Source organism: Brachyistius frenatus, unplaced genomic scaffold (genome assembly GCF_029030835.1).
Source record: "Brachyistius frenatus isolate BFR_SWC_R1_liver_20210118 unplaced genomic scaffold, ASM2903083v1 Contig_338, whole genome shotgun sequence".
NCBI classification, from domain to species: domain Eukaryota; kingdom Metazoa; phylum Chordata; class Actinopteri; family Embiotocidae; genus Brachyistius; species Brachyistius frenatus.
In genome coordinates, this window is record NW_027210937.1 from 90,001 (window position 1) to 116,183 (window position 26,183).

The window sequence follows — 26,183 nt, forward strand, 5'->3', positions numbered from 1 at the left end:
CCTCTCAGCAGATTTCAGCAGGCGGCTTTTGATCTGACTGCTGCATAAAGTGTCAGTTTATCACTGATCAGCCCCGATAATCCCAGTCAGCACCAGAGGACGGGCTGAGTACCGACTCGCTGAGGACGGGAAGCACACCACACACAGTTATATGATATATGTAAATATAAGTTTGTCCTAAAAGCTTTATTTCCTTGAAATTAATTAAAAAGACACATGTTTAAAATGAATTAGTACATTTCTAAGTCTCCAGCTGGGAGCATCAGTCTGTTGCTTTTCTTTGTGGTGGCTTTCAGGTTGATGTTTGCGTTCTGTAACATACAGATACTGGTGCGTTTGTCTACAGTTGGAGGTAGAGCTGCAGGGCTCTGACCACACACTGGATATAAAAGTGTTCGTAGCTTTCCAAAAATGACTGGATATACAGTATTTGTGAATGATTCCAGACTCCACTGGGTTTATTCATCCAGATGTTTATAAAAAAGCTGGGTTAACGTGCATTCTCCTGTTTGTTAATAGCAGCATGTTTCCCTCCTGCAGGACGAACACAGTGATGGTGAACTTCCAGAAAGGAGACAGTGTCGGGCTGCGGCTGGCGGGAGGGAACGATGTGGGCATCTTCATCGCTGGAGTTCAAGAGGGCAGTCCTGCTGAGGAGGAGGGTCTGCGTGTAGGAGACCAGATCCTGAAGGTAACCAGTCCACACGGAGGTACAAAAGGTTGGGACACTGTAAAATTGAAATAAAAACAAAATGCAATGATTTGCAAATCTCATAAACCCATATTTTATTGCAAATTGACCAAAGACAACATACCAAGTGTTGAAACGAATACATTTAATTTTTTTATGAAAAATATTTGCTCATTTTGAATTTGATATCAGCAACACGTCTCAAAAAAGTTGGGACAGGATCAGGAAAAGACTGGAACAGTTGTGTAACGTAAAAAATAAACACCTTCTAACAACTAATTATGTTACCATGGCAACAGATCAGTAACATGATTGGGTATAAAAGATGATTTCAGAGAGGCGGAGTCTCTCAGCAGTGAAGATGGGGAGAGGTTCACCACTCTGAAAGACTGTGTTGGAAAATAGTTCAGCAATCTAAGAATAATGTTCCTCAACGTAAAACTACAAAGAATTAGTGGATTTCATCGTCTACGGTTCATAATATCATTAAAAGATTCAGAGAATCTGGAGAAATCTCTGAACACAAGGGACAAGGCTGGAAACCAATATTGGATGGTGGTGATCTTCGGGCCCTCAGGCAGCACTGCATTAAAAACACACTATTCTGGAGTGGAAATCACTGCATGGGCTCAGGAACACTTGTGAAAACCATCGTCTGTGAACACAGTTCATCGCTGCGTCCACAAATGATGTTAAAACTCTCCAAAGAAGAAACCAGATAGAAACATGATCCAGAAACACCGCCGCCTTCTCTGGACCGAGATCATTGAAGATGGACTGAGGTGAAGTGGACAACTGATGTGTTGTCTTAAGTCTATCTGCAACAAAATGTGTTTATTGAATTTTCAAATCATTGCATTCTGTTTGATTTACATTTTACACAGCGTCCCAACTTTATCAGAAACACGGTTGTACATCTCGTCTTCCTCCACCTGCTGCAGGTCAAACATAAAGTGTGGATCTGAACTTCTGGAACAACCTTCCTCTTCAGATGAGCTCTTTTTCAAAAGCGATTTATTTTCTGTGGTTTTTCCACTTTAACCACAGTTTCTACCAACTGCTCTCATTCTTTTGTGTGCTTCCTGTTAACTTCATCCTGCTTTTGGTTTTACTTGTTTTTATTGATCAAGTCTATTTGGCTCTGTAAAATAAATAAATGAATAAAAACAGAATGCAATGATCTGCAAATCCCATAAACTATTAAATATTTAATTAAAAATAGACCAAAGACAACATTTTAAATGTTGAAACAGATACATTTTATTGTTTTATGAAACATATATTCTTATTTTGAATCTGATGTCAGCAACACGTCTCTATAAAGTTGTTCCAGGATCATGTTCACCACTGAGCTGCATCAACTCTTCTTTTAACAACACTCTGGAAACCTTTGGGGACTGAGGAGACCAATTTTTTTTGGAATTAAGGTTGTAAATAAATTTGACTTGACTTGAAAAAAAAAAATTCTAAGGTGAATTAACTTGAAATTATACAGTTTAGATACTTCAAGTTAATACAAATCTGATTCCATTAAATTCCTGTGTGTTTTAAATATCAGTAATAAATATTTATCCTCTGAATATTAAACATTCCTAATCATGGAGCTCTTTGTGTGTTGCAGGTGAACAACGTGGATTTCCAAGGTGTTGTGAGGGAGGAGGCGGTGCTCTTCCTGCTGGAGATCCCTAAAGGAGATGTGGTGACCATCCTGGCTCAGAGCAAACCTGACGGTAAGAAACATCCTCAACATGAAGTAAGAACACTCAACATACAAGAAGAACACTCAACATACACGAAGAACACTCAACATACGTGAAGAACACTCAACATACGTGAAGAACAGTCAACATACATGAAGAACACTCAACATACACGAAGAACACTCAACATACGTGAAGAACACTCAACATACAAGAAGAACACTCAACATACACGAAGAACACTCAAAATACGTGAAGAACAGTCAACATACACGAAGAACAGTCAACATAAATGAAGAACCAACATACAAAAAGAACACTCAACATACAAGAAGAACACTCAACATATGTGAAGAACACTCAACATACAAGAAGAACACTCAACATACATGAAGAACACCAACATACATGAAGAACACCAACATACATGAAGAACACCAACATACATGAGGAACACCAACATACATGAAGAACACCAACATACATGAGGAACACCAACATACATGAAGAACACCAACATACAACACTCAACACACGTGAAGAACACTCAACATACACGAAGAACACTCAACATACCTGAAGAACACTCAACATACATGAAGAACATTCAACATACATGAAGAACACTCAACATACATGAAGAACACTCAACATACATGAAGAACACTCAACATACCTGAAGAACACTCAACATACATGAAGAACACTCAACATACACGAAGAACACTCAACATACATGAAGAACATTCAACATATGTGAAGAACACTCAATATACATGAAGAACACTCAACATACAAGAAGAACACTCAACATACAAGAAGAACACTCAAGATACATGAAGAACACTCAACATACAAGAAGAACACTCAACATACAAGAAGAACACTCAACATGCATGAGGAACACTCAACATACAAGAAGAACACTCAACATACGTGAAGAACACTCAACATACATGAAGAACACTCAACATACAAGAAGAACACGCAACACACAAGAAGAACACTCAATACACATGAAGAACAATCAACATACAAGAAGAACACTCAACATACATGAAGAACACTCAACATACACGAAGAACACTCAACATACAAGAACACACAAGAAGAACACTCAACATACAAGCAGAACACTCAACATACGTGAAGAATACTCAACATACAAGAACACTCAACATACACGAAGAACACTCAACATACGTGAAGAACACTCAACATACATGAAGAACACTCAGCATACATGAAGAACACTCAACATACGTGAAGAACACTCAACACACGTGAAGAACACTCAACATACATGAGGAACACTCAACATACGTGAAGAACACTCAACATAACGTGAAGAACACTCAACATACGTGAAGAACACAACAACATAACATGTGTGTGACCTGTAACGTGTTAACATCCGATCAGAGCCTGTGGTTTTCTGTGACGTGTTAAGCGGTCAGTATCTGTGAACACACAGATTCCCTCTTCTCCCTCCACTCCCCCCCTCCTAAACCCTCCTCTGTGATGTTTCCATGTAATTATGGAGACACCAGCTCGGTCCCCTGGAGGCTGCTAGATCAGACTGGGTTTGTTGTGGTTCAGCCGACCGTGACACACACGGACAGATGCAGCTGCACAGATCTGTTCAGGAGCACGCCGGCTGTTATGAAACCGGCCCTCCAGGTCCTGGCTCTTAAAAAGGGGTTTTTGCCTTTTTATTGAAAAAAAGATATATCATGAAGCAAAAAGACGTCACATGATGAAGCAGAGCATTGAGCTGACATGGAAACAGTGTTCAGGGACAGTCAGCAGGAAGTGGTTGGACTATAAAGAATCAGGGTTCCTGTTTTATTTTAGATTATCATCTTGGTTTGTTCACTGTGACGTGATTCCATTTATTACAAACACTAGAAATACTAAATATAACTAAAAACACGACAACAGCAAAGACTGAAGGAGGGACATAGAAATTTAAAAGATATGCAGACTGAACAGATGAGTGATTAAAATCTGTTAAGAATATTTGTTTAAGATCAAATGTTTGAGATGAAATGACGAATGAGATGAAATAATACGGTTGTGAGCTGTTGCAAAGTCGGGTTTAAACCACAGACTGGATATAAAAGAGTCCGTAGCTTCAGGTCTGTAAAATGGTTCCGATCCAGAAGTGTCTTCAGCTGCAATACCAGCGAGTGCCACTAGAGGTCGGCTCCAAAAAGCCTCCAGCTCCATAGACTCCCATTCAACTTCTCCCATCAAATCCAAAGTGAATAAAATGTGTCCATCAGTTATCTCGGTGTTGTTAGCTAAAGTCACTCCTTCTTATTAGTTTTCTGGAGGTCCATCTGAAAATAATCCCTCATTCATTAGAAAAGAAGATTCAAGAAGACCTGTTTTTGGGGGCGTGTCTGTTTAATCTCTTCCAAACCAACTTTTACTGGAAATAATTTTTTGAATTTAGTATTATTTCTTTTACACCCTGTTTTAATTTATTCTATGGTCGCTTCAAACGATCATTGTTGGATTTTAATGCTTGCTTATATTCACAGGTTGTTTTGTTCTTTGTTCTCCTTTGTTTTACTGTAAATACCAGTTTGTCCAGGCGGTCTGTTAGAGGTGATGTGTGTCCTGAAATCTGCGTTGGATGTTAGGATGATTGGTCTGCTGGTGATGTTCATTAAAGGGTTTGCAGCGTTCAGGATGGAGGGATTCTTGTCCTGGTCCGTTCATCATGCAGGTTTTTCTCCATTCAGAGCAGTCTGGCACTTCGGCAGTGTAATTGATACAAAAAATATATATATATCCAAGTTGACCTCAAGGACTAATGGTCATAAATACGTTTTAGACTCTGTGGTCATAATAACGTTTCACCTTCTTGCCTCCCCTCCCCTCCCCCCTTCTTCCATCACCCGTCTCACTCCTCCTCTCCACCTCCTCCTCCAGTTTATAATGACGTGCTGGCGTCTGGCCGTGGAGACTCCTTCTTCATCCGCACACACTTTGACTATGAGAAGGAGACGGCTCAGAGTCTGGCCTTCAGCCGGGGGGACATCTTCAAGGTGGTGGACACCCTCTACGATGGCAAGCTAGGCAACTGGCTGGCGATCCGCGTCGGCAAGGAGAAGCAGCTGCTGGAGAAGGGCATCATCCCCAACAAGAGCAGGTGAGGGCGGACCGAGAGGCAGGAGGTTCTCCCTGCAGAACACCTCAGATGTTCTTAGACTCCTCTAAAGGCCTCGAGGAACAGGCTCTGTTCTTGTTCCGGATGTTGGGTGTTGAAAGATAATGACAGCAGCAGGTCCTCAGAGACCCAATAGATGGAGTTCAACAGAATGAAAAGTTCTGGACTGATAAACCCTCTTCTATGTGAAAGGCTCTCAAACATTCACTCGGACTCAACAATGAACTGATTACATTTTGATGGTCAAAGGTCACTGTGACCTCACAGTGTGTCCAAAACTCACACAAATTCTGACCCAGATGTCTAATAAGATAAAATGAAGTGATGAAGTTTTTTACCCAATAGGTTAAAGGTCAACCTAATGTCCTGCAGACACTTTTCTGTTCATTATGCAGCACTACAGTTCAGCAGTGTTACACGAGAGTGTTCTTTAAGCGCCGACCGGTAAGCATCCCTGTTGGTCCAATAACAACATCAAAACACCCCCAGTGTGATATAGTGATTATACAACAAATTAACAACTAAATAAAACATGTAATCAGCATGTGTTCATATTGTAACTAAAATATAAAACTTTTTGTTAGTGTGATCTCCGTTTCCGTGGCACCACGGAAACAACCACCAGTTGTATGACTAACAACTGGAAAACAATGTCGCCTCAGCAGACTCTTATGTAACGTATGTTATGTTTACTACTCCAGGAAATAGTCCGACCCTTAGCAACCACCTAGCAACAGAGAGGATTTCTAGTCTCCAACTGAATAAATACAGAAAAATAGAAACACTAAACTGATCAGCTAGTTCAGTCTGGTTGGAACAAAGATATCTGATGAACAAAGATATCTGATGAACAAAGATATCTGATGAACAAAGATATCTGACGAACAAAGATGTCGATAGATAGATAGATAGATAGATAGATAGATAGATAGATAGATAGATAGATAGATAGATAGATAGATAGATAGATAGATAGATAGATAGATAGATAGATAGATAGATAGATAGATAGATAGATAGATAGATAGATAGATAGATATATACTTCATTAATCCCTCAGGGACATTTTTATGTTACAGTAGCATAACAAAATACACATTCTATGCAATAAAATAAGATAAATAATATTAAATAAACTAACCTAAACAACAGTGCAAGGGAGTTATTGTTGTGTGGTGTGATTTATTGTACAGTCTTATTGCAGTCAGCAGGAATGATCTCCTGTATCAGGAATGATGTCCTGCATCAATAATGATCTCCTGTATGTGGAATGATCTCCTCTATCTGGAATGATCTGCTGCTGTATCTGGAATGATCTCCTGTATCTGGAATGATCTCCTGTATCTGGAATGATCTCCTGTATCAGGAATGATCTCCTGTATCAGGAATGATCTCCTGTATCTGGAATGATTTCCTGTATCTGGAATGATCTCCTGTATCTGGAATGATCTCCTGTATCTGGAATGATCTCCTGCATCAGGAATGATCTCCTGTATCAATAATGATCTCCTGTATCTGGAATGATCTCCTGTATGTGGAATGATCTCCTCTATCTGGAATGATCTCCTGTATCAGGAATGATCTCCTGTATCTGGAATGATCTCCTGCATCAGGAATGATCTCCTGTATCTGGAATGATCTCCTGCATCAGGAATGATCTCCTGTATGTGGAATGATCTCCTCTATCTGGAATGATCTCCTGTATCTGGAATGATCTCTTTCATCAGGAATGATCTCCTGTATCAGGAATGATCTCCTGTATCTGGAATGATCTCCTGTATCAGGAATGATCTCCTGTATCTGGAATGATTTCCTGTATCTGGAATGATCTCCTGTATCAGGAATGATCTCCTGTATCTGGAATGATCTCCTGTATCAGGAATGATCTCCTGTATCTGGAATGATCTCCTGTATCAATAATGATCTCCTGTATCTGGAATGATTTCCTGTATCTGGAATGATCTCCTGTATCTGGAATGATCTCCTGTATCAGGAATGATCTCCTGTATCTGGAATGATCTCCTGTATCAGGAATGATCTCCTGTATCTGGAATGATCTCCTGTATCTGGAATGATCTCCTGTATCTGGAATGATCTCCTGTATCAGGAATGATCTCCTGTATCTGGAATGATCTCCTGTATCAGGAATGATCTCCTGTATCTGGAATGATCTCCTGTATCTGGAATGATCTCCTGTATCTGGAACGATCTCCTGTATCAGGAACGATCTCCTGTATCAGGAATGATCTCCTGTATCTGTCCTTGTGACAGCAGCTGGAGGAGTCTTTTGGAGAATGTCCTCCTCTGTCCCTGCAGCAGGTGGTGGAGAGGGTGGAGAGGATTATCCAATATGGATAATAGTTTCCTCAGTGTCCTCCTCTCCACCACCTTTTCCAGACTGTCCAGTTTGTAGCCGATGATGGAGCCGGCCTTCTTAACCAGTTTGTTAAGTCTGTTGGTGTCTCCGGCTCCAATGCTGCTCTCCCAGCAGACCACAGCGAAGTACAATGCACTGGCCACAACAGATGGTAGAACATCTCCAACATCTCGCTGCACACATTGAAGGATCGAAGTTTCCTCCAGAAAAAGAGTCGACTCATCCCCTTCTTGTAGACATTGTTGATGTTGGTCTTCCAGTTCAGTCTGTTGTCATGGAGACACCAGGTACTTGTAATAATATCTGGTGAACAAAGATATGTGATGAACAAAGACATGTGATGAACAAAGATATGTGATGAACAAAGATATCTGTTGAACAAAGATATCTGATGAACAAAGATAATCTGATGAACAAAGATATGTGATGAACAAAGATATCTGATGAACAAAGATATCTGATGAACAAAGATATCTGATGAACAAAGATATCCATGTTCTCATGTGTTTTTAACATTTTAGCTCCGTGTCATGTGTTCAAACCAAACCGGTCCAGCTAGCCTCCTCTAGGATTGTAAGTGCGTGACTATCCGTGGTGTTACGGTACGGGTGCTCGGAGCGACCAAAAAGGACCAAAAGAGACCCGACTTCACCAAATGGGTCATTTAATAGAACTATAACAAGTAGAAACTACATTATATTACATGTTATATAATATTCTATTCTAATTCTATTTTCCCATTGAGGAGGTGGAGGGATATTTCTAGTGATGAGCAGGATGTGTTGTCATGGTGATTTGTTCCAAATGTTCAGTTGACCAATCAGATCTCTGGGGGCGGAGCTATTGGTTATATAGTGTAGTTTGATGCATAACCAAGTTTCAGGAGTGGTTTCATACCTGAACATGTGTGATTGATGGATGGACAGGTGACAGGTGTGTCTCTCCCTCCTGTCAGGGCTGAGCAGATGGCCAGCGTCCAGAACTCCCACAAAGCCGTCGTTGGTGACCGAGCCGACTTCTGGCGGCTGAGAGGTCAGCGGTCTCTGAAGAGGAAGGACCTGAGGAAGAGCAGAGAGAACCTGAGCAGTCAGACCCTCACCACCCGCTTCCCAGCGTATGAACGGGTGGTGCTGCGAGAAGGTGGGTGAACCTCCTGCTGAGGATTCACTCACTATAATATTAGTAATATTATTATTATCATTGATCTGACTGAGTAAAACTGTCATCTGTTATCTGTTGTTGCAGCTGGTTTCAGACGTCCTGTCGTCCTCTTCGGACCGATCGCTGATGCTGCTACAGAGAAGCTGGCCTCCGAGATGCCTGACCTGTTTGTGATTGCTAGTGAGTCCATGTGTGTGTTTGTGTGACGGCTTTCATCTGCTGTGAATACTTTTACTGTGAAGGACCGTCTGACTGCTTCTGTGTCGTTGGTTCAGAAACTGAACCGAAAGATGCCGGATCGGAGAAATCCTCAGGTGTCGTTCGTCTTAACACCATCCGGCAAATCATCGAGCAGGTACACACACACACACACACACACACACACACACACACACACACACACACACACACACACACACACACACACACATAGAAACACACACACACAGGTCCTGGCTCTTAAAAAGGGTTTTTTGCCTTTTTATTAAAAAAAAGATATATCATGAAGCAAAAAGACGTCACATGATGAAGCAGAGCATTGAGCTGACATGGAAACAAGTGTTCAGGGACAGTCAGCAGGAAGTGGTTGGACTATAAAGGTCAGGGTTCCTGTTTTATTTTAGATTATCATCTTGGTTTGTTCACTGTGACGTGATTCCATTTATTACAAACACTAGAAATACTAAATATAACTAAAAACACGACAACAGCAAAGACTGAAGGAGGGACATAGAAATTTAAAAGATATGCAGACTGAACAGATGAGTGATTAAAATCTGTTAAGAATATTTGTTTAAGATCAAATGTTTGAGATGAAATGACAAATGAGATGAAATAATACGGTTGTGAGCTGTTGCAAAGTCGGGTTTAAACCACAGACTGGATATAAAAGAGTCCGTAGCTTCAGGTCTGTAAAATGGTTCCGATCCAGAAGTGTCTTCAGCTGCAATACCAGCGAGTGCCACTAGAGGTCGGCTCCAAAAAGCCTCCGGCTCCATAGACTCCCATTCAACTTCTCTCATCAAATCCAAAGTGAATAAAATGTGTCCATCAGTTATCTCGGTGTTGTTAGCTAAAGTCACTCCTTCTTATTAGTTTTCTGGAGGTCCATCTGAAAATAATCCCTCATTCATTAGAAAAGAAGATTCAAGAAGACCTGTTTTTGGGGGCGTGTCTGTTTGATTGACAGGCCTGTGGTGCAGTCAGGTTACAGCTATCGGTGGGCGGGACGTAGTATCGCCAGGTTTCCGATCAGATTGGTCAGATCCACCGCTGGCTCCTCCCCCAGCTCGTCCAAATATGGTCACTTCCTGCTCCAAACCGCTCCGAACTAGTAAAGATGGTGACGGACAGAATCTGAACTGGAGGATTCATAACGTTCACAAACCAACGATGACATCACTGATGGTTGATGACATCACTGATGGTTGATGACATCATTCATGGTTGATGGTTGATTGTTGGTTGCATCACATGTATTTTTGGGAAAGAAGTATTCAAGTGTTCCACAAATGGAAGATCTGAGGTGCTTTGTTCGGCAGCAAAGTGTCACTATAGAAACACTGTTGATATTGTTGTCAGGTGTTAACTAAGAACTGAACCTCTGTTCACAGTTCACATCATCAGCATCTCTCAAACTCTCCTGATGCGTGAAGTTTTTATTTGTAGGAAAATGCTGCAGCTCTCCATGTTGATCTGTTCAGACTGATTCACATAAAAGAGTCTCTGGTCCATCAGATGGCGTGAGACGGACGTCTTTCTGTGCTGAACAGGAGCAGGAGGACATAAGGACAGTGGAGGGAGACCAGATTAAGTCATATCTATCTGAAATTTAGTCTGTAGGCACCATAAGACAGAGTCCGCTGCAGCAGGAACTCTGAGCGGTTTGGTGCTCATGAGTAGAATGTATCCTTTAATTAAAAAAAACAGTCTTCAGTAAAAGTCAACCAAAACTATGAGGACATGAAATGAGAATCACATCAGGGACACCTGTCAGCTGACCTCTAATGACTTCCATGTCCACTGTCCCTCCGTGCCTCCATCCCTCCCTCCTCACAGGACAAACACGCCTTGCTGGATGTGACACCCAAAGCCGTGGACACCCTGAACTACACCCAGTGGTACCCCATCGTCATCTTCTTCAACCCCGACAGCAAACATGGCATCAAGGCCATGAGACAGAGAGTCATACCCAACTCCAACCGCAGCGCCCGCAAGCTCTACGAGCAGGCGGTGAAACTGAGGAAGACCTGCACTCACCTGTTCACTGGTACATCCACACTCACCTGTTCACACTCACCTGTTCACTGGTACATTCACACTCACCTGTTCACTGGTACATCCACACTCACCTGTTCACACTGACCTGTTCACTGGTACATCCACACTCACCTGCTCACACTCACCTGTTCACACTCACCTGTTCACTGGTACATCCACACTCACCTGTTCACACTTACCTGTTCACTGGTACATTCACACTCACCTGTCCACGTTCACCTGCTCACACTCACCTGTCCACATTCACCTGCTCACACTCACCTGTTCACTGGTACATCCACACTCACCTGTTCACACTTACCTGTTCACTGGTACATCCACACTCACCTGTTCACACTTACCTGTTCACTGGTACATCCACACTCACCTGTCCACATTCACCTGCTCACATTCACCTGTTCACACTCACCTGTTCACTGGTACATCCACACTCACCTGTTCACACTTACCTGTTCACTGTTACATCCACACTCAACTGTTCACACTTACCTGTTCACTGGTACATCCACACTCACCTGTTCACACTTACCTGTTCACTGGTACATCCACACTCACCTGCTCACACTCACCTGTTCACTGGTACATTCACACTCACCTGCTCACACTCATATGTCCACATTCACCTGTTCACACTCACCTGTTCACTGGTACATCCATACTCACCTGTTCACACTTACCTGTTCACTGGTACATCCACACTCACCTGTTCACACTTACCTGTTCACTGGTACATCCACACTCACCTGCTCACACTCACCTGTTCACTGGTACATTCACACTCACCTGTCCACGTTCACCTGCTCACACTCACCTGTCCACATTCACCTGCTCACACTCACCTGTTCACACTCACCTGTTCACTGGTACATCCACACTCACCTGTTCACACTTACCTGTTCACTGGTACATCCACACTCACCTGTTCACACTTACCTGTTCACTGGGACATCCACACTCACCTGTCCACGTTCACCTGCTCACACTCACCTGTCCACATTCACCTGCTCACACTCACCTGTTCACACTCACCTGTTCACTGGTACATCCACACTCACCTGTTCACACTTACCTGTTCACTGGGACATCCACACTCACCTGTCCACATTCACCTGCTCACATTCACCTGTTTACACTCACCTGTTCACACTCACCTGTTCACGCTTACCAGTTGACTGGTACATCCACACTCACCTGGTCACACTGACCAGTTGACTGGTACGTCAACACTCACCTGTCCACATTCACCTGCTCACACTCACCTGTTAACTGGTACACACGTGTACTCCGCCAGGTGCAGACCTGTACACCTTTCTGTGTGTCAGTGTGTGTGTGCTGAGGTTTGATGTTTCTCTCCTGCAGCCACGATCAACCTGAACTCTGCCAACGATGCCTGGTACGGCAGCATCAAGGACTCAATCCAGGAGCAGCAGATGCAAGCAGTCTGGGTCTCTGACGGCAAGGTAACCACACACACACACACACACACACACACACACACACACACACACACACACACACACACACACACACACACACACTGGTACAAACCGACTCTCAGACACACACACACACACACACACACACACACACACACACACACACACACACACACACACACACACACACACACACACACCTTGTACACACACACACAGGTACACACCCACACCACCCCGAACACACACACACACACACACACACACACACACACACACACACACACACACACACACACACACACACACACACACACACACACACAGGTACACACACGCACACAGAAACAGGTACACACACACACACACACACACACACAGACACACACACGGGTACACACACCTGTTACACACACACATAGGTACACACACCTGGTATGCACACACACACACACACACACACCTTGTACACACACACACATAGGTACACACACCTGGCACACACACACACACACACACACCTTGTACACACACACACACAGGTACACACCCACACACCCCCCCCACACACACACAGGTACACACACACACACACACACACAGGTACACACAGAAACAGGTACACACACACACAGAGACACAAACACACGCGGGTACACACACCTGTTACACAAACACATAGGTACACACACCTGGTATACACACACACCTTGAACACACACACACACAGGTACACACCCACACCCCCCACACCCACACAGGTACACACACACACACACACACACAGGTACACACACGCACACAGAAACAGGTACACACACAGACACACACACGGGTACACACACCTGTTACACACACACATAGGTACACACACCTGGTATACACACACACACACACACACCTTGTACACACACACACATGTACACACACACACACCCCCCCCCCCCCCACACACACACAGGTACACACACAGGTACACACACACACGCACACAGAAACAGGTACACACACACACAGACACACACACGGGTACACACACCTGTTACACACACACACACATAGGTACACACACCTGGTATGCACACACACACACACACACACACACACACACACACACACACACACACACACACACACACTTGTACACACACACACGCATAGGTACACACACACACACGCACACAGAAACAGGTACACACAGACACACACACACACACGGGTACACACACCTGTTACACACACACACATAGGTACACACCTGGTATACACACACACACACACACACACACCTTGCACACACACACAGGTACACACCCACACCCCCCCACACACACACAGGTACACACACACACACACACGCACACACACACAGGTACACACACACACACACACACACACACACACACACACACACACACACACACACACACACACAGGTACACACACACACACAGAAACAGGTACACACACACACACACACACACACAGACACACACACACGCGGGTACACACACCTGTTACACACACACATAGGTACACACACCTGGTATACACACACACACACACACACACCTTGTACACACACACACACACACACACACAGGTACACACACAGGTACACACACACACACACACAGGTACACACACGCACACAGAAACAGGCACACAGACACACACACACACACGGGTACACACACACATAGGTACACACACCTGGTATACACACACACACACACAGGTACACACACACAACCCCCCCCCCCCACACACACACACACACACACACACACACACACACACACACACACGGGTACACACACCTGGTATACACACACACACACACACACACACACACACACACACACACACACACACACACACACACACACACACAGGTACACACCCACACACACACGTACACACACACACACACACACACACACACACACACACACACACACACACACACACACACACACACACACACAGGTACACACACGCACACAGAAACAGGTACACAGACACACACACACACATGGGTACACACACCTGTTACACACACACATAGGTACACACACCTGGTATACACACACACACACACACACAGGTACACACACGCACACAGAAACAGGTACACACACACACAGACACACACACACACACACACACACACACACACACACACACACACACACACACACACACACACACACACACACACGGGTACACACACATAGGTACACACACCTGGTATACACACACACACACACACACACACACACACACACTTACACACACACACACACACACAGACGGGTACACACACCTGTTACACACACCTGGTATACACACACACACACACACACACACACACACAGGTACATATACACATAATTCTACTGAAGCCTGGTAAATGAGTTCAGTTCATTTACAGACAGAAGTTGAAGTGACAAAACACTCTAAATTTACCTCTTGATAGTTTATGAGCTTCAAACCAGCATCAGGGTGCAGCAGGTCAGCGGCTCCATTTATTAAACTATGTGGAGTTTCTGTTCCCGAACGATCAAAAAACTAAAATTAACTAAGTTTTAAAGATCTTTGCATGCATGTAACTTTCTGCTGCAAACTTTCAAGAGCTGCAAATTAATTTCACTTGATGAACCGTCAACCTGAACAATGAGTACGAAAAGGAGTCGGTTCCACAGACCTGCCTGTTTGTTCACGGTCCGTCTCTGTAGCTGTAACTGATCCAGTTTAAATTGGATTAACACTTAAAGTTCTGCAGGATTCAGGGCCGGGCTACTTTGACTGACAGCTGGGCATCATTACATGTTGGCGAGCTGCCCGCAGGTTTCATGAACTGGTTTCAGTTCCACTTCTTTTCCCATTTTTGGATCAGCCGGTAGTACGGTTGGAGACACCCAGAAGGAGGCTCCGCCCAGTTTTATATGCAGTCTATGTGTTCCAGATGTTGTTCTTGTGTTCCAGATGTTGTACTTGTGTTCCAGATGTTGTTCTTGTGTTCCAGATGTTGTACTTGTGTTCCAGATGTTGTACTTGTGTTCCAGATGTTATACTTGTGTTCCAGATGTTGTATTTGTGTTCCAGATGTTGTATTTGTGTTCCAGATGTTGTTCTTGTGTTCCAGATGTTGTACTTGTTTTCCAGATGTTGTATTTGTGTTCCAGATGTTGTTCTTGTGTTCCAGATGTTGTACTTGTGTTCCAGATGTTGTTATTGTGTTCCAGATGTTGTTCTTGTGTTCCAGATGTTCTACTTGTGTTCCAGATGTTGTACTTGTGTTCCAGATGTTGTTCTTGTGTTCCAGATGTTGTTCTTGTGTTCCAAATGTTGTACTTGTATTCTAGATGTTGTATTTGTGTTCCAGATGTTGTTCTTGTGTTCCAGATGTTGCACGTGTGTTGCAGATGTTGTACTTGTGTTCCAGATGTTGTACTTGTTTTCCAGATGTTCTACTTGTGTTCCAGATGTTGTATTTGTGTTCCAGATGTTGTACTTGTGTTCCAGATGTTCTACCTGTGTTCCAGATGTTCTACTTGTGTTCCAGATGTTCTACTTGTGTTCCAGATGTACTACTTGTGTTCCAGATGTTGTTCTTGTGTTCCAGATGTTGTACTTGTGTTCCAGATGTTGTACTTGTGTTCCAGATGTTGTTCTAGTGTTCCAGATGTTGTACTTGTGTTCCAGATGTTGTTCTTGTGTTCCAGATGTTGTTCTTGTGTTCCAGATGTTGTACTTGTGTTCCAGATGTTGTACTTGTGTTCCAGATGTTGTACTTGTGTTCCAGATGTTCTACTTGTGTTCCAGATGTTGTACTTGTGTTCCAGATGTTGTACTTGTATTCCAGATGTTGTTCTTGTGTTCCAGATGTTGTACTTGTGTTCCAGATGTTCTACTTGTGTTCCAGATGTTGTTCTTGTGTTCCAGATGTTGTACTTGTGTTCCAGATGTTCTTGTGTTCCAGATGTTCTACTTGTGTTCCAGATGTTCTACTTGTGTTCCGGATGATGTTCTTGTGTTCCAGATGTTCTACTTGTGTTCCAGATGTTTTACTTGTGTTCCAGATGTTGTTCTTGTGTTCCAGATGTTGTACTTGTGTTCCAGATGTTGTACTTGTGTTCCAGATGTTCTACTTGTGTTCCAGATGTTGTACTTGTGTTCCTTGTGTTCCAGATGTTGTACTTGTGTTCCAGATGTTCTACCTGTGTTCCAGATGTTCTACTTGTGTTCCAGATGTTGTACTTGTGTTCCAGATGTTGTTCTTGTGTTCCAGATGTTGTACTTGTATTCCAGATGTTCTACTTGTGTTCCAGATGTTCTACTTTTGTTCCAGATGTTGTACTTGTGTTCCAGATGTTGTACTTGTGTACTAACTAAGTGTGAAACTCTGGACACTTTCCACCCTAAACGGTCGCCATCTTGGCTCCGTAGAGGAAGGGGGCGGGGCCACTGACATAAAGGATTTTCAAATTAAAAGCTTGTGAGGAAGCTGCAGCTGTTCCTGAACACAACGTGTTTGTTCTCTGCTGCTGCTGGACAGAAGAATCAGAGGTTTTATTGAGTGTTAAACAGAGGACACAAAAACACACTGAATTCTGGGTAAAATAATGAAAGCTGCAGATATTGTGGAGGCTGATGTGTTCACATGATGAGGTCATTTCCTGTCAGTGTGGTTTGAATGAACAGGACTGTGTGCACAGTGAGAGTCCTGACATGTCAGAGTAGTGTGTGTTAGTGTGTGTTAGTGTGTTAGTGTGTGTTAGTGTGTATCTGTGGAACACAGCAGCAGATGAGGACTGACTGCAGCTCCCAGCATGCTCTCTGTCCTCCTACCTGCTGCCACCAGTTCTCTACAGCTCGGCTCTGTTTGTCTTTCTTCTCTCTTGTTCTCGTGCTATCCGTCTGTCCATCCTTCCTTCCTGTACACCCAAGATCCATCATGTGTCTCTTCTAGCTGGAGGGAGTAGAGACTGATCTGGACTGCCAGGACATGGAGCGTCTGTCCTTCCTGTCTGCCATGTCTGCCGACTACCTGAGCATGGACAGCCGGCTGACCTCTGACCTCGATGACACCGCGGACGAGGGCGGGGCTTACACTGATAATGAGCCTGATGTGGAGATGATGCACATCTCTGCTATCAGCCGCTCATCTGAACCAGTGACAGCCGAGGAGGTCGGACACACACATACACACACACATACACACACACACACACACACACACACACACACACACACACACACACACACACACACACACACACACACACACACACACACACACACACACACACACACACACACACACACACACAGACATACACACACACACACACACACACACACACACACAGACATACACACACACACACACACACACACATAGAGACCACTTTGTGTGTGTGTGTGTGTGTGTGTGTGTGTGTGTGTGTGTGTGTGTGTGTGTGTGTGTGTGTGTGTGTGTGTGTAGATCTTGCGCAGATACAGTCCAGACATCAGGAGTCGCATGAGGAAAATCAGCAGCAGGGAAGTCCTGAACAGGTGCAGCCCTCCACCTGTCTTCTTAACAGACAACAAGGTGAGGTACTGTCTGTCTGTATATATTTATAAATGTATATCTATATATTTGTCTATATTTATATTTGTATATAATTATATATGTATATATGCATATACATATATATATTTATCATTAACCTTCCTCTTGAAACCCACTGCTGAGGGTCTTCAGCAGTGCTCATCACTAGAAATATCCCTCCACCTCCTCAATGGGAAAATAGAATTAGAATAGAATATTATATAACATGTAATATAATGTAGTTTCTACTTGTTCTAGTTCTATTAAATGACCCATTTGGTGAAGTCGGGTCTCTTTTGGTCCTTTTTGGTCGCTCCGAGCACCCGTACCGTAACACCACGGATAGTCACGCACTTACAATCCTAGAGGAGGCTAGCTGGACCGGTTTGGTTTGAACACATGACACGGAGCTAAAATGTTAAAAACACATGAGAACATGGATATCTTTGTTCATCAGATATCTTTGTTCATCAGATATCTTTGTTCATCAGATATCTTTGTTCTTCAGATATCTTTGTTCATCAGATATCTTTGTTCTTCAGATATCTTTGTTCATTAGATATCTTTGTTCATCAGATATCTTTGTTCTTCAGATATCTTTGTTCATCAGATATCTTTGTTCATCAGATATCTTAGTTCTTCAGATATCTTTGTTCATCAGATATCTTTGTTCATCACATATCTTTGTTCTTCAGATATCTTTGTTCATCAGATATCTTTGTTCTTCAGATATCTTTGTTCTTCAGATATCTTTGTTCATCAGATGTCTTTGTTCTTCAGATATTTGTTCTTCAGATATCTTTGTTCATCAGATATCTTTGTTCTTCAGATATCTTTGTTCATCAGATATCTTTGTTCATCACATATCTTTGTTCTTCAGATATCTTTGTTCATCAGATATCTTTGTTCTTCAGATATCTTTGTTCATCAGATATCTTTGTTCATCACATATCTTTGTTCTACAGATATCTTTGTTCATCAGATATCTTTGTTCATCACATATCTTAGTTCATCAATTCAATTCATCTTTATTCATATAGCGCCAAATCACAACACAGGTTATTTCATGGCACTTAACACATTAAAGTCTTCACAGCAAGACTTTACAATATTATACAGAGAAACACAACAATTCAACAATTCAACAATTCCCACATAAGCTAGGAGGGGAAAAAAAAACCTCCTCTTTAAGGGAGAAAAACCTCCAACAGAACCAGGATCAGAGGTGGGCGGAGCTTCTGTTAACAGAACCAGGCTCAGAGGTGGGTGGAGCATCTGTTAACAGAACCAGGATCAGAGGTGGGCGGAGCATCTGTTAACAGAACCAGGCTCAGAGGTGGACGGAGCATCTGTTAACAGAACCAGGATCAGAGGTGGGCGGAGCATCTGTTAACAGAACCAGGCTCAGAGGTGGGTGGAGCATCTGTTAACAGAACCAGGATCAGAGGTGGGCGGAGCATCTGTTAACAGAACCAGGCTCAGAGGTGGGTGGAGCATCTGTTAACAGAACCAGGATCAGAGGTGGGCGGAGCATCTGTTAACAGAACCAGGATCAGAGGTGGGCGGAGCATCTGTTAACAGAACCAGACTCAGAGGTGGGCGGAGCATCTGCCTCAACCGGTTGGGGTGAGAGGAGAGCAGAGAGAGAAAAGGACAGCATAGAGATAGAAGAGAAGAACTGTTGGTGGAGACGACAATCACAGATCAGAGACATGCAGCTCCATGACGGGACATCTGGAAAAGAAAGAACAGAAACTACACGAGCGAGGGAACTGAATGGAGACAACAGATAATAAGAAGAAACTATGGGAGAGAAGAAGATGGTGAGGTATGAGTCAGTTAAAGAGTAGGAGGAAAGAAAAGAAGCTCAGCATGTAACGAGGTCCTCCAGCAGCTGAAATCGCAAGAACAAAAAGTTTTATATTTTAGAGTGAATTGCTCCACAATATGATCACATGTAGATTACATGTTTTATTTGATGGTAAGTTGTTGTATGATTGTAATATTACACTCGATGGTGTTCTGACCGCTGACTGTTGTGCCAATAATGACGTTAAAGCACCTCTCGTGTATTATTGCTTCATCGTTTGACAACGATCAAGTTGTCCAGTTGGCTGACTGACTGTTTGAAAGCCAAACAGGTTTGTGTTTCTGGTTTTGTTGATCATTGAAGTGTTAAAATATTATTTCTGACTGAGTCCTGGACTACGAAACCTTCTGTATGTGTTGTGTGAATCTGTTGTGGCTCTAACGCGTCTCTCCGCTCAGGTGAACCTGTCTCTGAGGGACGATCAAGTTCTCGTCTCAGGCTCCACCCCCTCACACCATCACCCCCGACAGCACCACCACCCACCCCACAGCTCCAACCGGAGTTACGACTCTCCGTCCAGCAGCAGCCCCACCAGCAGCAACAACGACCCTCCACCATGCATCTCCCACTCAGCAGCCTCCTCCGTCCTGTCGCCTCCACCTCCCCCACACCACCTCAACTCTCTGGGCAAACTGCCGCCCCTGGGAGCTCCTCCCCTCCCGTCCAAGCCCAGCGGTTGTAGGAACACCGCGGACGCTGCAGTCCGCTCAACTCTGGCTCTGCCTGCTCCGACCGCCGAGGTCAGTCCAATGGAGGACCCGTCCACGAGGTCCTTCCTGGGGAAGATCAAAGCCTTTGAAAAGATGGATCACTTGGCTCAAGCCCAGAAGATGCTGGAACTGCAGGAGGCGCAGAATGCCAGGGTGGGCAGAGCTCAGTGTTCCCATTGGTCAGTGCAGTGACAGGAAGTGTACTCCACTCAACAGAAGGCAGGGTTTCAGTGTACCAGTGAGTACTGGCTCGCTTTGAGCACTGCTCATAATAACATGCTGCCATACAGATGATGTCTCCCGTGGTTTAAACCCTCTCAGACAATGTTTCAGACTTCCAGCTTCTTCCTTCATTTCTGAAATGTTTTATTATGAACAGCTTTTTTTGTGTTTTGTAGAGAGGAAAGGGAATTCTTGCAGTAAAGCTGTTTTCTAACCAGAGACCGCATGTCATATTGAATACCAGTCGTAACAGTTTAATCAGCTGGTCTGTGTTTTCCAGCTGGAAATATCTCAGAAGCACCCAGACATCTATGCTGTTCCTCTGAAGACCGCCAAACTGGATCACCGTCGCCCTCAGCCCATCGGGTAGGCTCACTACTGTCAGACACGTGTTTTTGTGTTTGTCAGCATTCATTAAATGTCAAAGTGAACAAAGAACACTCATCCAATACAGTCAAATCAGGTGCTGGAACGATGTGAGCAGAAGTAAATTATTCACACTTAGAGCTCCCGATGCAACTCATTTATTAACAACACTGATGAAGAGCAATGTGCTGCAAACGTCACTGATGTGTGTTAATAAATAAACTGCATCGGGAGAGTTGTGTGAATAATTTACTTTCCAATCATGAATTAAATGTGTTGTGTATAAAAGTGTTCATAACTTCCAGGTCTGTAAAATGGTTCTGATCCAGAAGTGTCTTCAGCTGCAATACCAGCGAGTGCCACTAGAGGTCGGCTCCAAAAAGCCTCCGGCTCCATAGACTCCCATTCAACTTCTCTCATCAAATCCAAAGTGAATAAAATGTGTCCATCAGTTATCTCGGTGTTGTTAGCTAAAGTCACTCCTTCTTCTTAGTTTTCTGGAGGTCCATCTGAAAATAATCCCTCATTCATTAGAAAAGAAGATTCAAGAAGACCTGTTTTGGGGGGCGTGTCTGTTTGATTGACAGGCCTGTGGTGCAGTCAGGTTATAGCTATCGGTGGGCGGGACGTAGTATCGTCAGGTTTCCGATCAGATCGGTCAGATCCACCTCTGGCTCCTCCCCCAGCTCGTCCAAATATGGTCCAAATAGACATTACAGAGAAGTTACAAAGTGACATCCCAACATTACTGCAAACTCAGGGATTCATAATCTAACACATCATAATATCCATCAAGTGATAGCTGAGCTCTTTCTGTCTGGACTGAAAGGATGATGGCCAAAACGAGTGAAGCATAAGTTAAAGCTAAACTTGTATTTTCTGTGTCCTTCCAGCTCCAGCTCCCGTCCTGAACCTCAGACTCCGCCTCCCTCCAAGGAAGGCCGTCCCTTCTACCTCAGCGAAGAGGAGGCAGAGGAGGAAGCGGTGCCGGGCTACTACAATGCCAACTCCCACCAGTACCAGGACACCGAACTGTAGGGTCACCACGACACTGCTGCGTACTGGACGTACATCCACACGCTGCATATGCAGTGTATTTATATTCTCACCATTCCATCATGCCCTGCACAAACCAGCTGCTGACTTCAAAGAAACTCGCTTTTTTGATATTAAGAAAGGAGTAACTTTTCTGGAGAGTCTGTACGATCTGTTCGGATGACAACACTGTCTTCAGTCGGCTTTTTACCGTATGTTGTATTTAATTGTTTCTTTCTCACATATCACTTTAAATGGTGAAACCCGGGTGATCAGGAACCACTTGTTTTCTTGCCTATGCAACTCTTTCAGTTTGTGCACAGCAACTGAAATCTATTGCCACGAGTTTTGCCCTCACAAAAACCTCAACCAATCAAAAAAAAACACAATGCGCTTTACAACATCTATGACCTTCCTTTTTTAAGCTCCTATTATTGCCAGCTATATTCAACAAATATTGTATGTATGTAAATCCATATACTGTATACGTATATGAATATATACAGAGTGAGAGTGTGACAGAGACAGACGAGGTCGATACTTGGTCCTTGCATTCCTTTCGATATGACAATGCCTGTGTGTATACATACCTATCTATCTATCTATCTATCTATCTATCTATCTATCTATCTATCTATCTATCTATCTATCTATTATCTATTATCTATCTATCTATCTATCTATCTATCTATCTATCTATCTATCTATCTATCTATCTATCTATCTATCTATCTATCTATCTATCTATCTATCTATCTATCTATCTATCTATCTATCTATCTATCTATTATCTATCTATCTATCTATTATATATTATCTATCTATCTATCTATCTATCTATCCATCTATCTATCCATCTATCTATCTATCCATCTATCTATCTATCTATCTATCTATCTATCTATCTATCTATCTATCTATCTATCTATCTATCTATCTATCTATCTATCTATCTATCTATCTATCTATCTATCTATCTATCTATCTATCTATCTATCTATCTATAGATAGCTAGATATACTGTATATATATATATATATATGTATATATACATATATATAGGCATCTATATATATATATTCTGTATATTTTATCTAGTTCTATCGAGTGACACTGGAATTTATTACAATTTTTTGAAGTGCCTTTTACTTTCTGAGTCTCATGAGGTTTAGGTCGTCTCTCCTCCACCCCTCAACCACCCAGCTGGACTAAAACCTCTGCTGCTGTCAAGCTTAAAGGGAAACCAGGGAACCACTGACACCGAAACCTTAATGCTGTCCCCACACTGAACTGTCACTGCAGTGACCCAACACAGAGGACACACCTGCAGCTGTAGTCTCACCTGCTGTGATGAGCATCGGAATAATTGGTTTAAAGTGCAATATGTTCAATTAGTGGTTTAATACGTTCAAAAATTAATACAAATTATTCACAGAATGTGAAGAAATGAGGTAGACTTTAAGTCACCGACGTCTATTGTGTTGCAGACATCTTCTGAAGTTAGCATGCTAACCAGCTAGCTACAGCATGTCCTGTCCTTTAATACCACTTTGTACCACAGGGGGGGATAGTGAGTTACTGCCGCATGCAGTCTACTCTCAGTCCACCATGAGAGGAAGGAGGGGTGTTTTCTAATCACAGTCTGTTTATGAAAGAGTTCGTAGTTTCAGGTCTGTAAAATGGTTCTGATCCAGAAGTGTCTTCAGCTGCAATCCCAGCGAGTGCCACCAGAGGTCGGCTCCAAAAAGCCTCCGGCTCCATAGACTCCCATTCAACTTCTCTCATCAAATCCAAAGTGAATAAAATGTGTCCATCAGTTATCTCGGTGTTGTTAGCTAAAGTCACTCCTTCTTATTAGTTTTCTGGAGGTCCATCTGAAAATAATCCCTCATTCATTAGAAAAGAAGATTCAAGAAGACCTGTTTTTGGGGGCGTGTCTGTTTGATTGACAGGCCTGCGGTCCAGTCAGGTTACAGCTATCGGTGGGCGGGACGTAGTATCGTCAGGTTTCCGATCAGATCGGTCAGATCCACCTCTGGCTCCTCCCCCAGCTCGTCCAAATATGGTCACTTCCTGCTCCAAACCGCTCTGAACTGGCAGAGTTAACGTTGGTGTTGTTTTCTGCTGCTGCAGACTGTTGGACAGTAAAGGCATCAAGTCCGATGCTGAACTCACAACTTTTCTTCTCCTCTTAAGGAACGGCTGCTAATGCTAATGGTGGCTATCTAGGGATAGCTTATAGAGGCAGCTGAAAGTATAGTTATGGACCGTCTTTTTCCTGGTCCTCTGTGTCTGTCATTCAGGGTGAACATGAGAAGGTGGTGCGGTCCAGCTGATGAGTTCTGACAGTTTAGTTTTCTGTTTGTGGATTTGTGGTTCAGAGAAGTTAGAATATGTGACGAGCTCGATCAGATCGTCTTCCAGCTGTCAGACTGGACACTAGTGACTCACTATCACCTCCATAGGTACAAAGTGGTATTACACGATGGGACATTTTTACATACTGAACATTTAAAGTTGTAAATATAAGCCTGATCTGTCCAGCTTTAAAACAGACAAATTTCAGTGTTCAATCTAACAATGTGAGTCCACTGTGCAACCGGTGCACAAGCTCGGGGGGGCAAAGTGATCTGAGGTGAACATGTGCCATTAACCAACAGTGAGCGGAGCCAGAAAGTCCAAAACTAAGAAAAGGATCATAGCACATTAGCTGTGTTGCACTTTTATAAAAACCCTCTTCGTCAGAGTTTCAGTCAGAAAGACAAACGTGTCGTACGTCTGTAGAATAAATGTGTCCTGTTCTGAACTCATCCAGCTACCGAGGAGTTATCGTGGTTGACCACAGTGCCAGCAGGTTTCCAGCTGGTTAGCATGTTCATTTTTGTTGTTGTTGTTGTTGTTGTTGTTGTTCTTCTTCTTCTTCTTCTTCTTCTTCTTCCTCTTCTTCTTCTTCTTCTTCTTCTTCTTCTTCTTCTTCTTCTTCTTCCTCTTCTTCTTCTTCTTCCTCTTCTTCTTCTTCTTCTTCCTCTTCTTCTTCTTCTTCTTCCTCTTCTTCTTCTTCCTCTTCCTCTTCTTCTTCTTCTTCTTCTTCTTCTTCTGTAACATCACAGTTGGCCTCTGGGGCAAACTGACAGCCGGGCTGACTCAGCACATCTCCTCGTACATCCTTGTCTCCGCTCCGAGGAACTCAGCCGGCCGCTCCGGTGTTCACGGCCTTAAAGATCGACTTTCTTATTTTTCCGATGTTGGTGCTTGACATCCATTGCTGCCCCCCCCCCCCCACCTCCCCCAGACAGAAAGGAAAAATGGATCTTATTTGAGGCCAGTACAGTGATGACCTTTGCCTTGGATTGTTTTGTTGATGGAGTTTCTACTGGTGGCGCCCTCTTGTGTCCAACATGGTGGATATCACTGCCTGCACCTTGTTCAATGATAAGGCTGGTGATATTCTCCACTTTTCTTATTGTCAGTGAACACATGCAGACGCCCAACCACTGATGAATGTACCTCCTCACAGCTGTGATGTGTGTCCTGATGCAGGAACACGTGAGCCCTTTG

General features: G+C 43.4%; 1 protein-coding gene across 4 annotated transcripts in view; it reads left to right on the plus strand.

Annotated features, from left to right (window-relative positions):
* tjp2b (tight junction protein 2b (zona occludens 2)) overlaps positions 1-23,272 on the plus strand; it is a 107,976-nt gene extending 84,704 nt beyond the window's left edge. For 2 of the 4 annotated variants that reach the window (XM_069723607.1, XM_069723605.1), the window contains exons 11-23: positions 541-691; positions 2,313-2,421; positions 5,332-5,551; positions 8,902-9,086; positions 9,192-9,287; positions 9,383-9,462; positions 11,166-11,376; positions 12,747-12,847; positions 17,799-18,017; positions 18,315-18,422; positions 20,691-21,155; positions 21,505-21,590; positions 22,484-23,272. In XM_069723607.1, coding sequence (XP_069579708.1) covers positions 541-691; positions 2,313-2,421; positions 5,332-5,551; positions 8,902-9,086; positions 9,192-9,287; positions 9,383-9,462; positions 11,166-11,376; positions 12,747-12,847; positions 17,799-18,017; positions 18,315-18,422; positions 20,691-21,155; positions 21,505-21,590; positions 22,484-22,628 — 2,176 coding nt within the window. In that variant the 3' untranslated portion in view covers positions 22,629-23,272. Of the gene's footprint in view, positions 1-540; positions 692-2,312; positions 2,422-5,331; positions 5,552-8,901; positions 9,087-9,191; positions 9,288-9,382; positions 9,463-11,165; positions 11,377-12,746; positions 12,848-17,798; positions 18,018-18,314; positions 18,428-20,690; positions 21,156-21,504; positions 21,591-22,483 lie in introns of those variants that run through there. The other 2 variants (XM_069723606.1, XM_069723608.1) reach the window with 2 other exon arrangements.
* Positions 23,273-26,183: the final 2,911 nt, after the last annotated feature.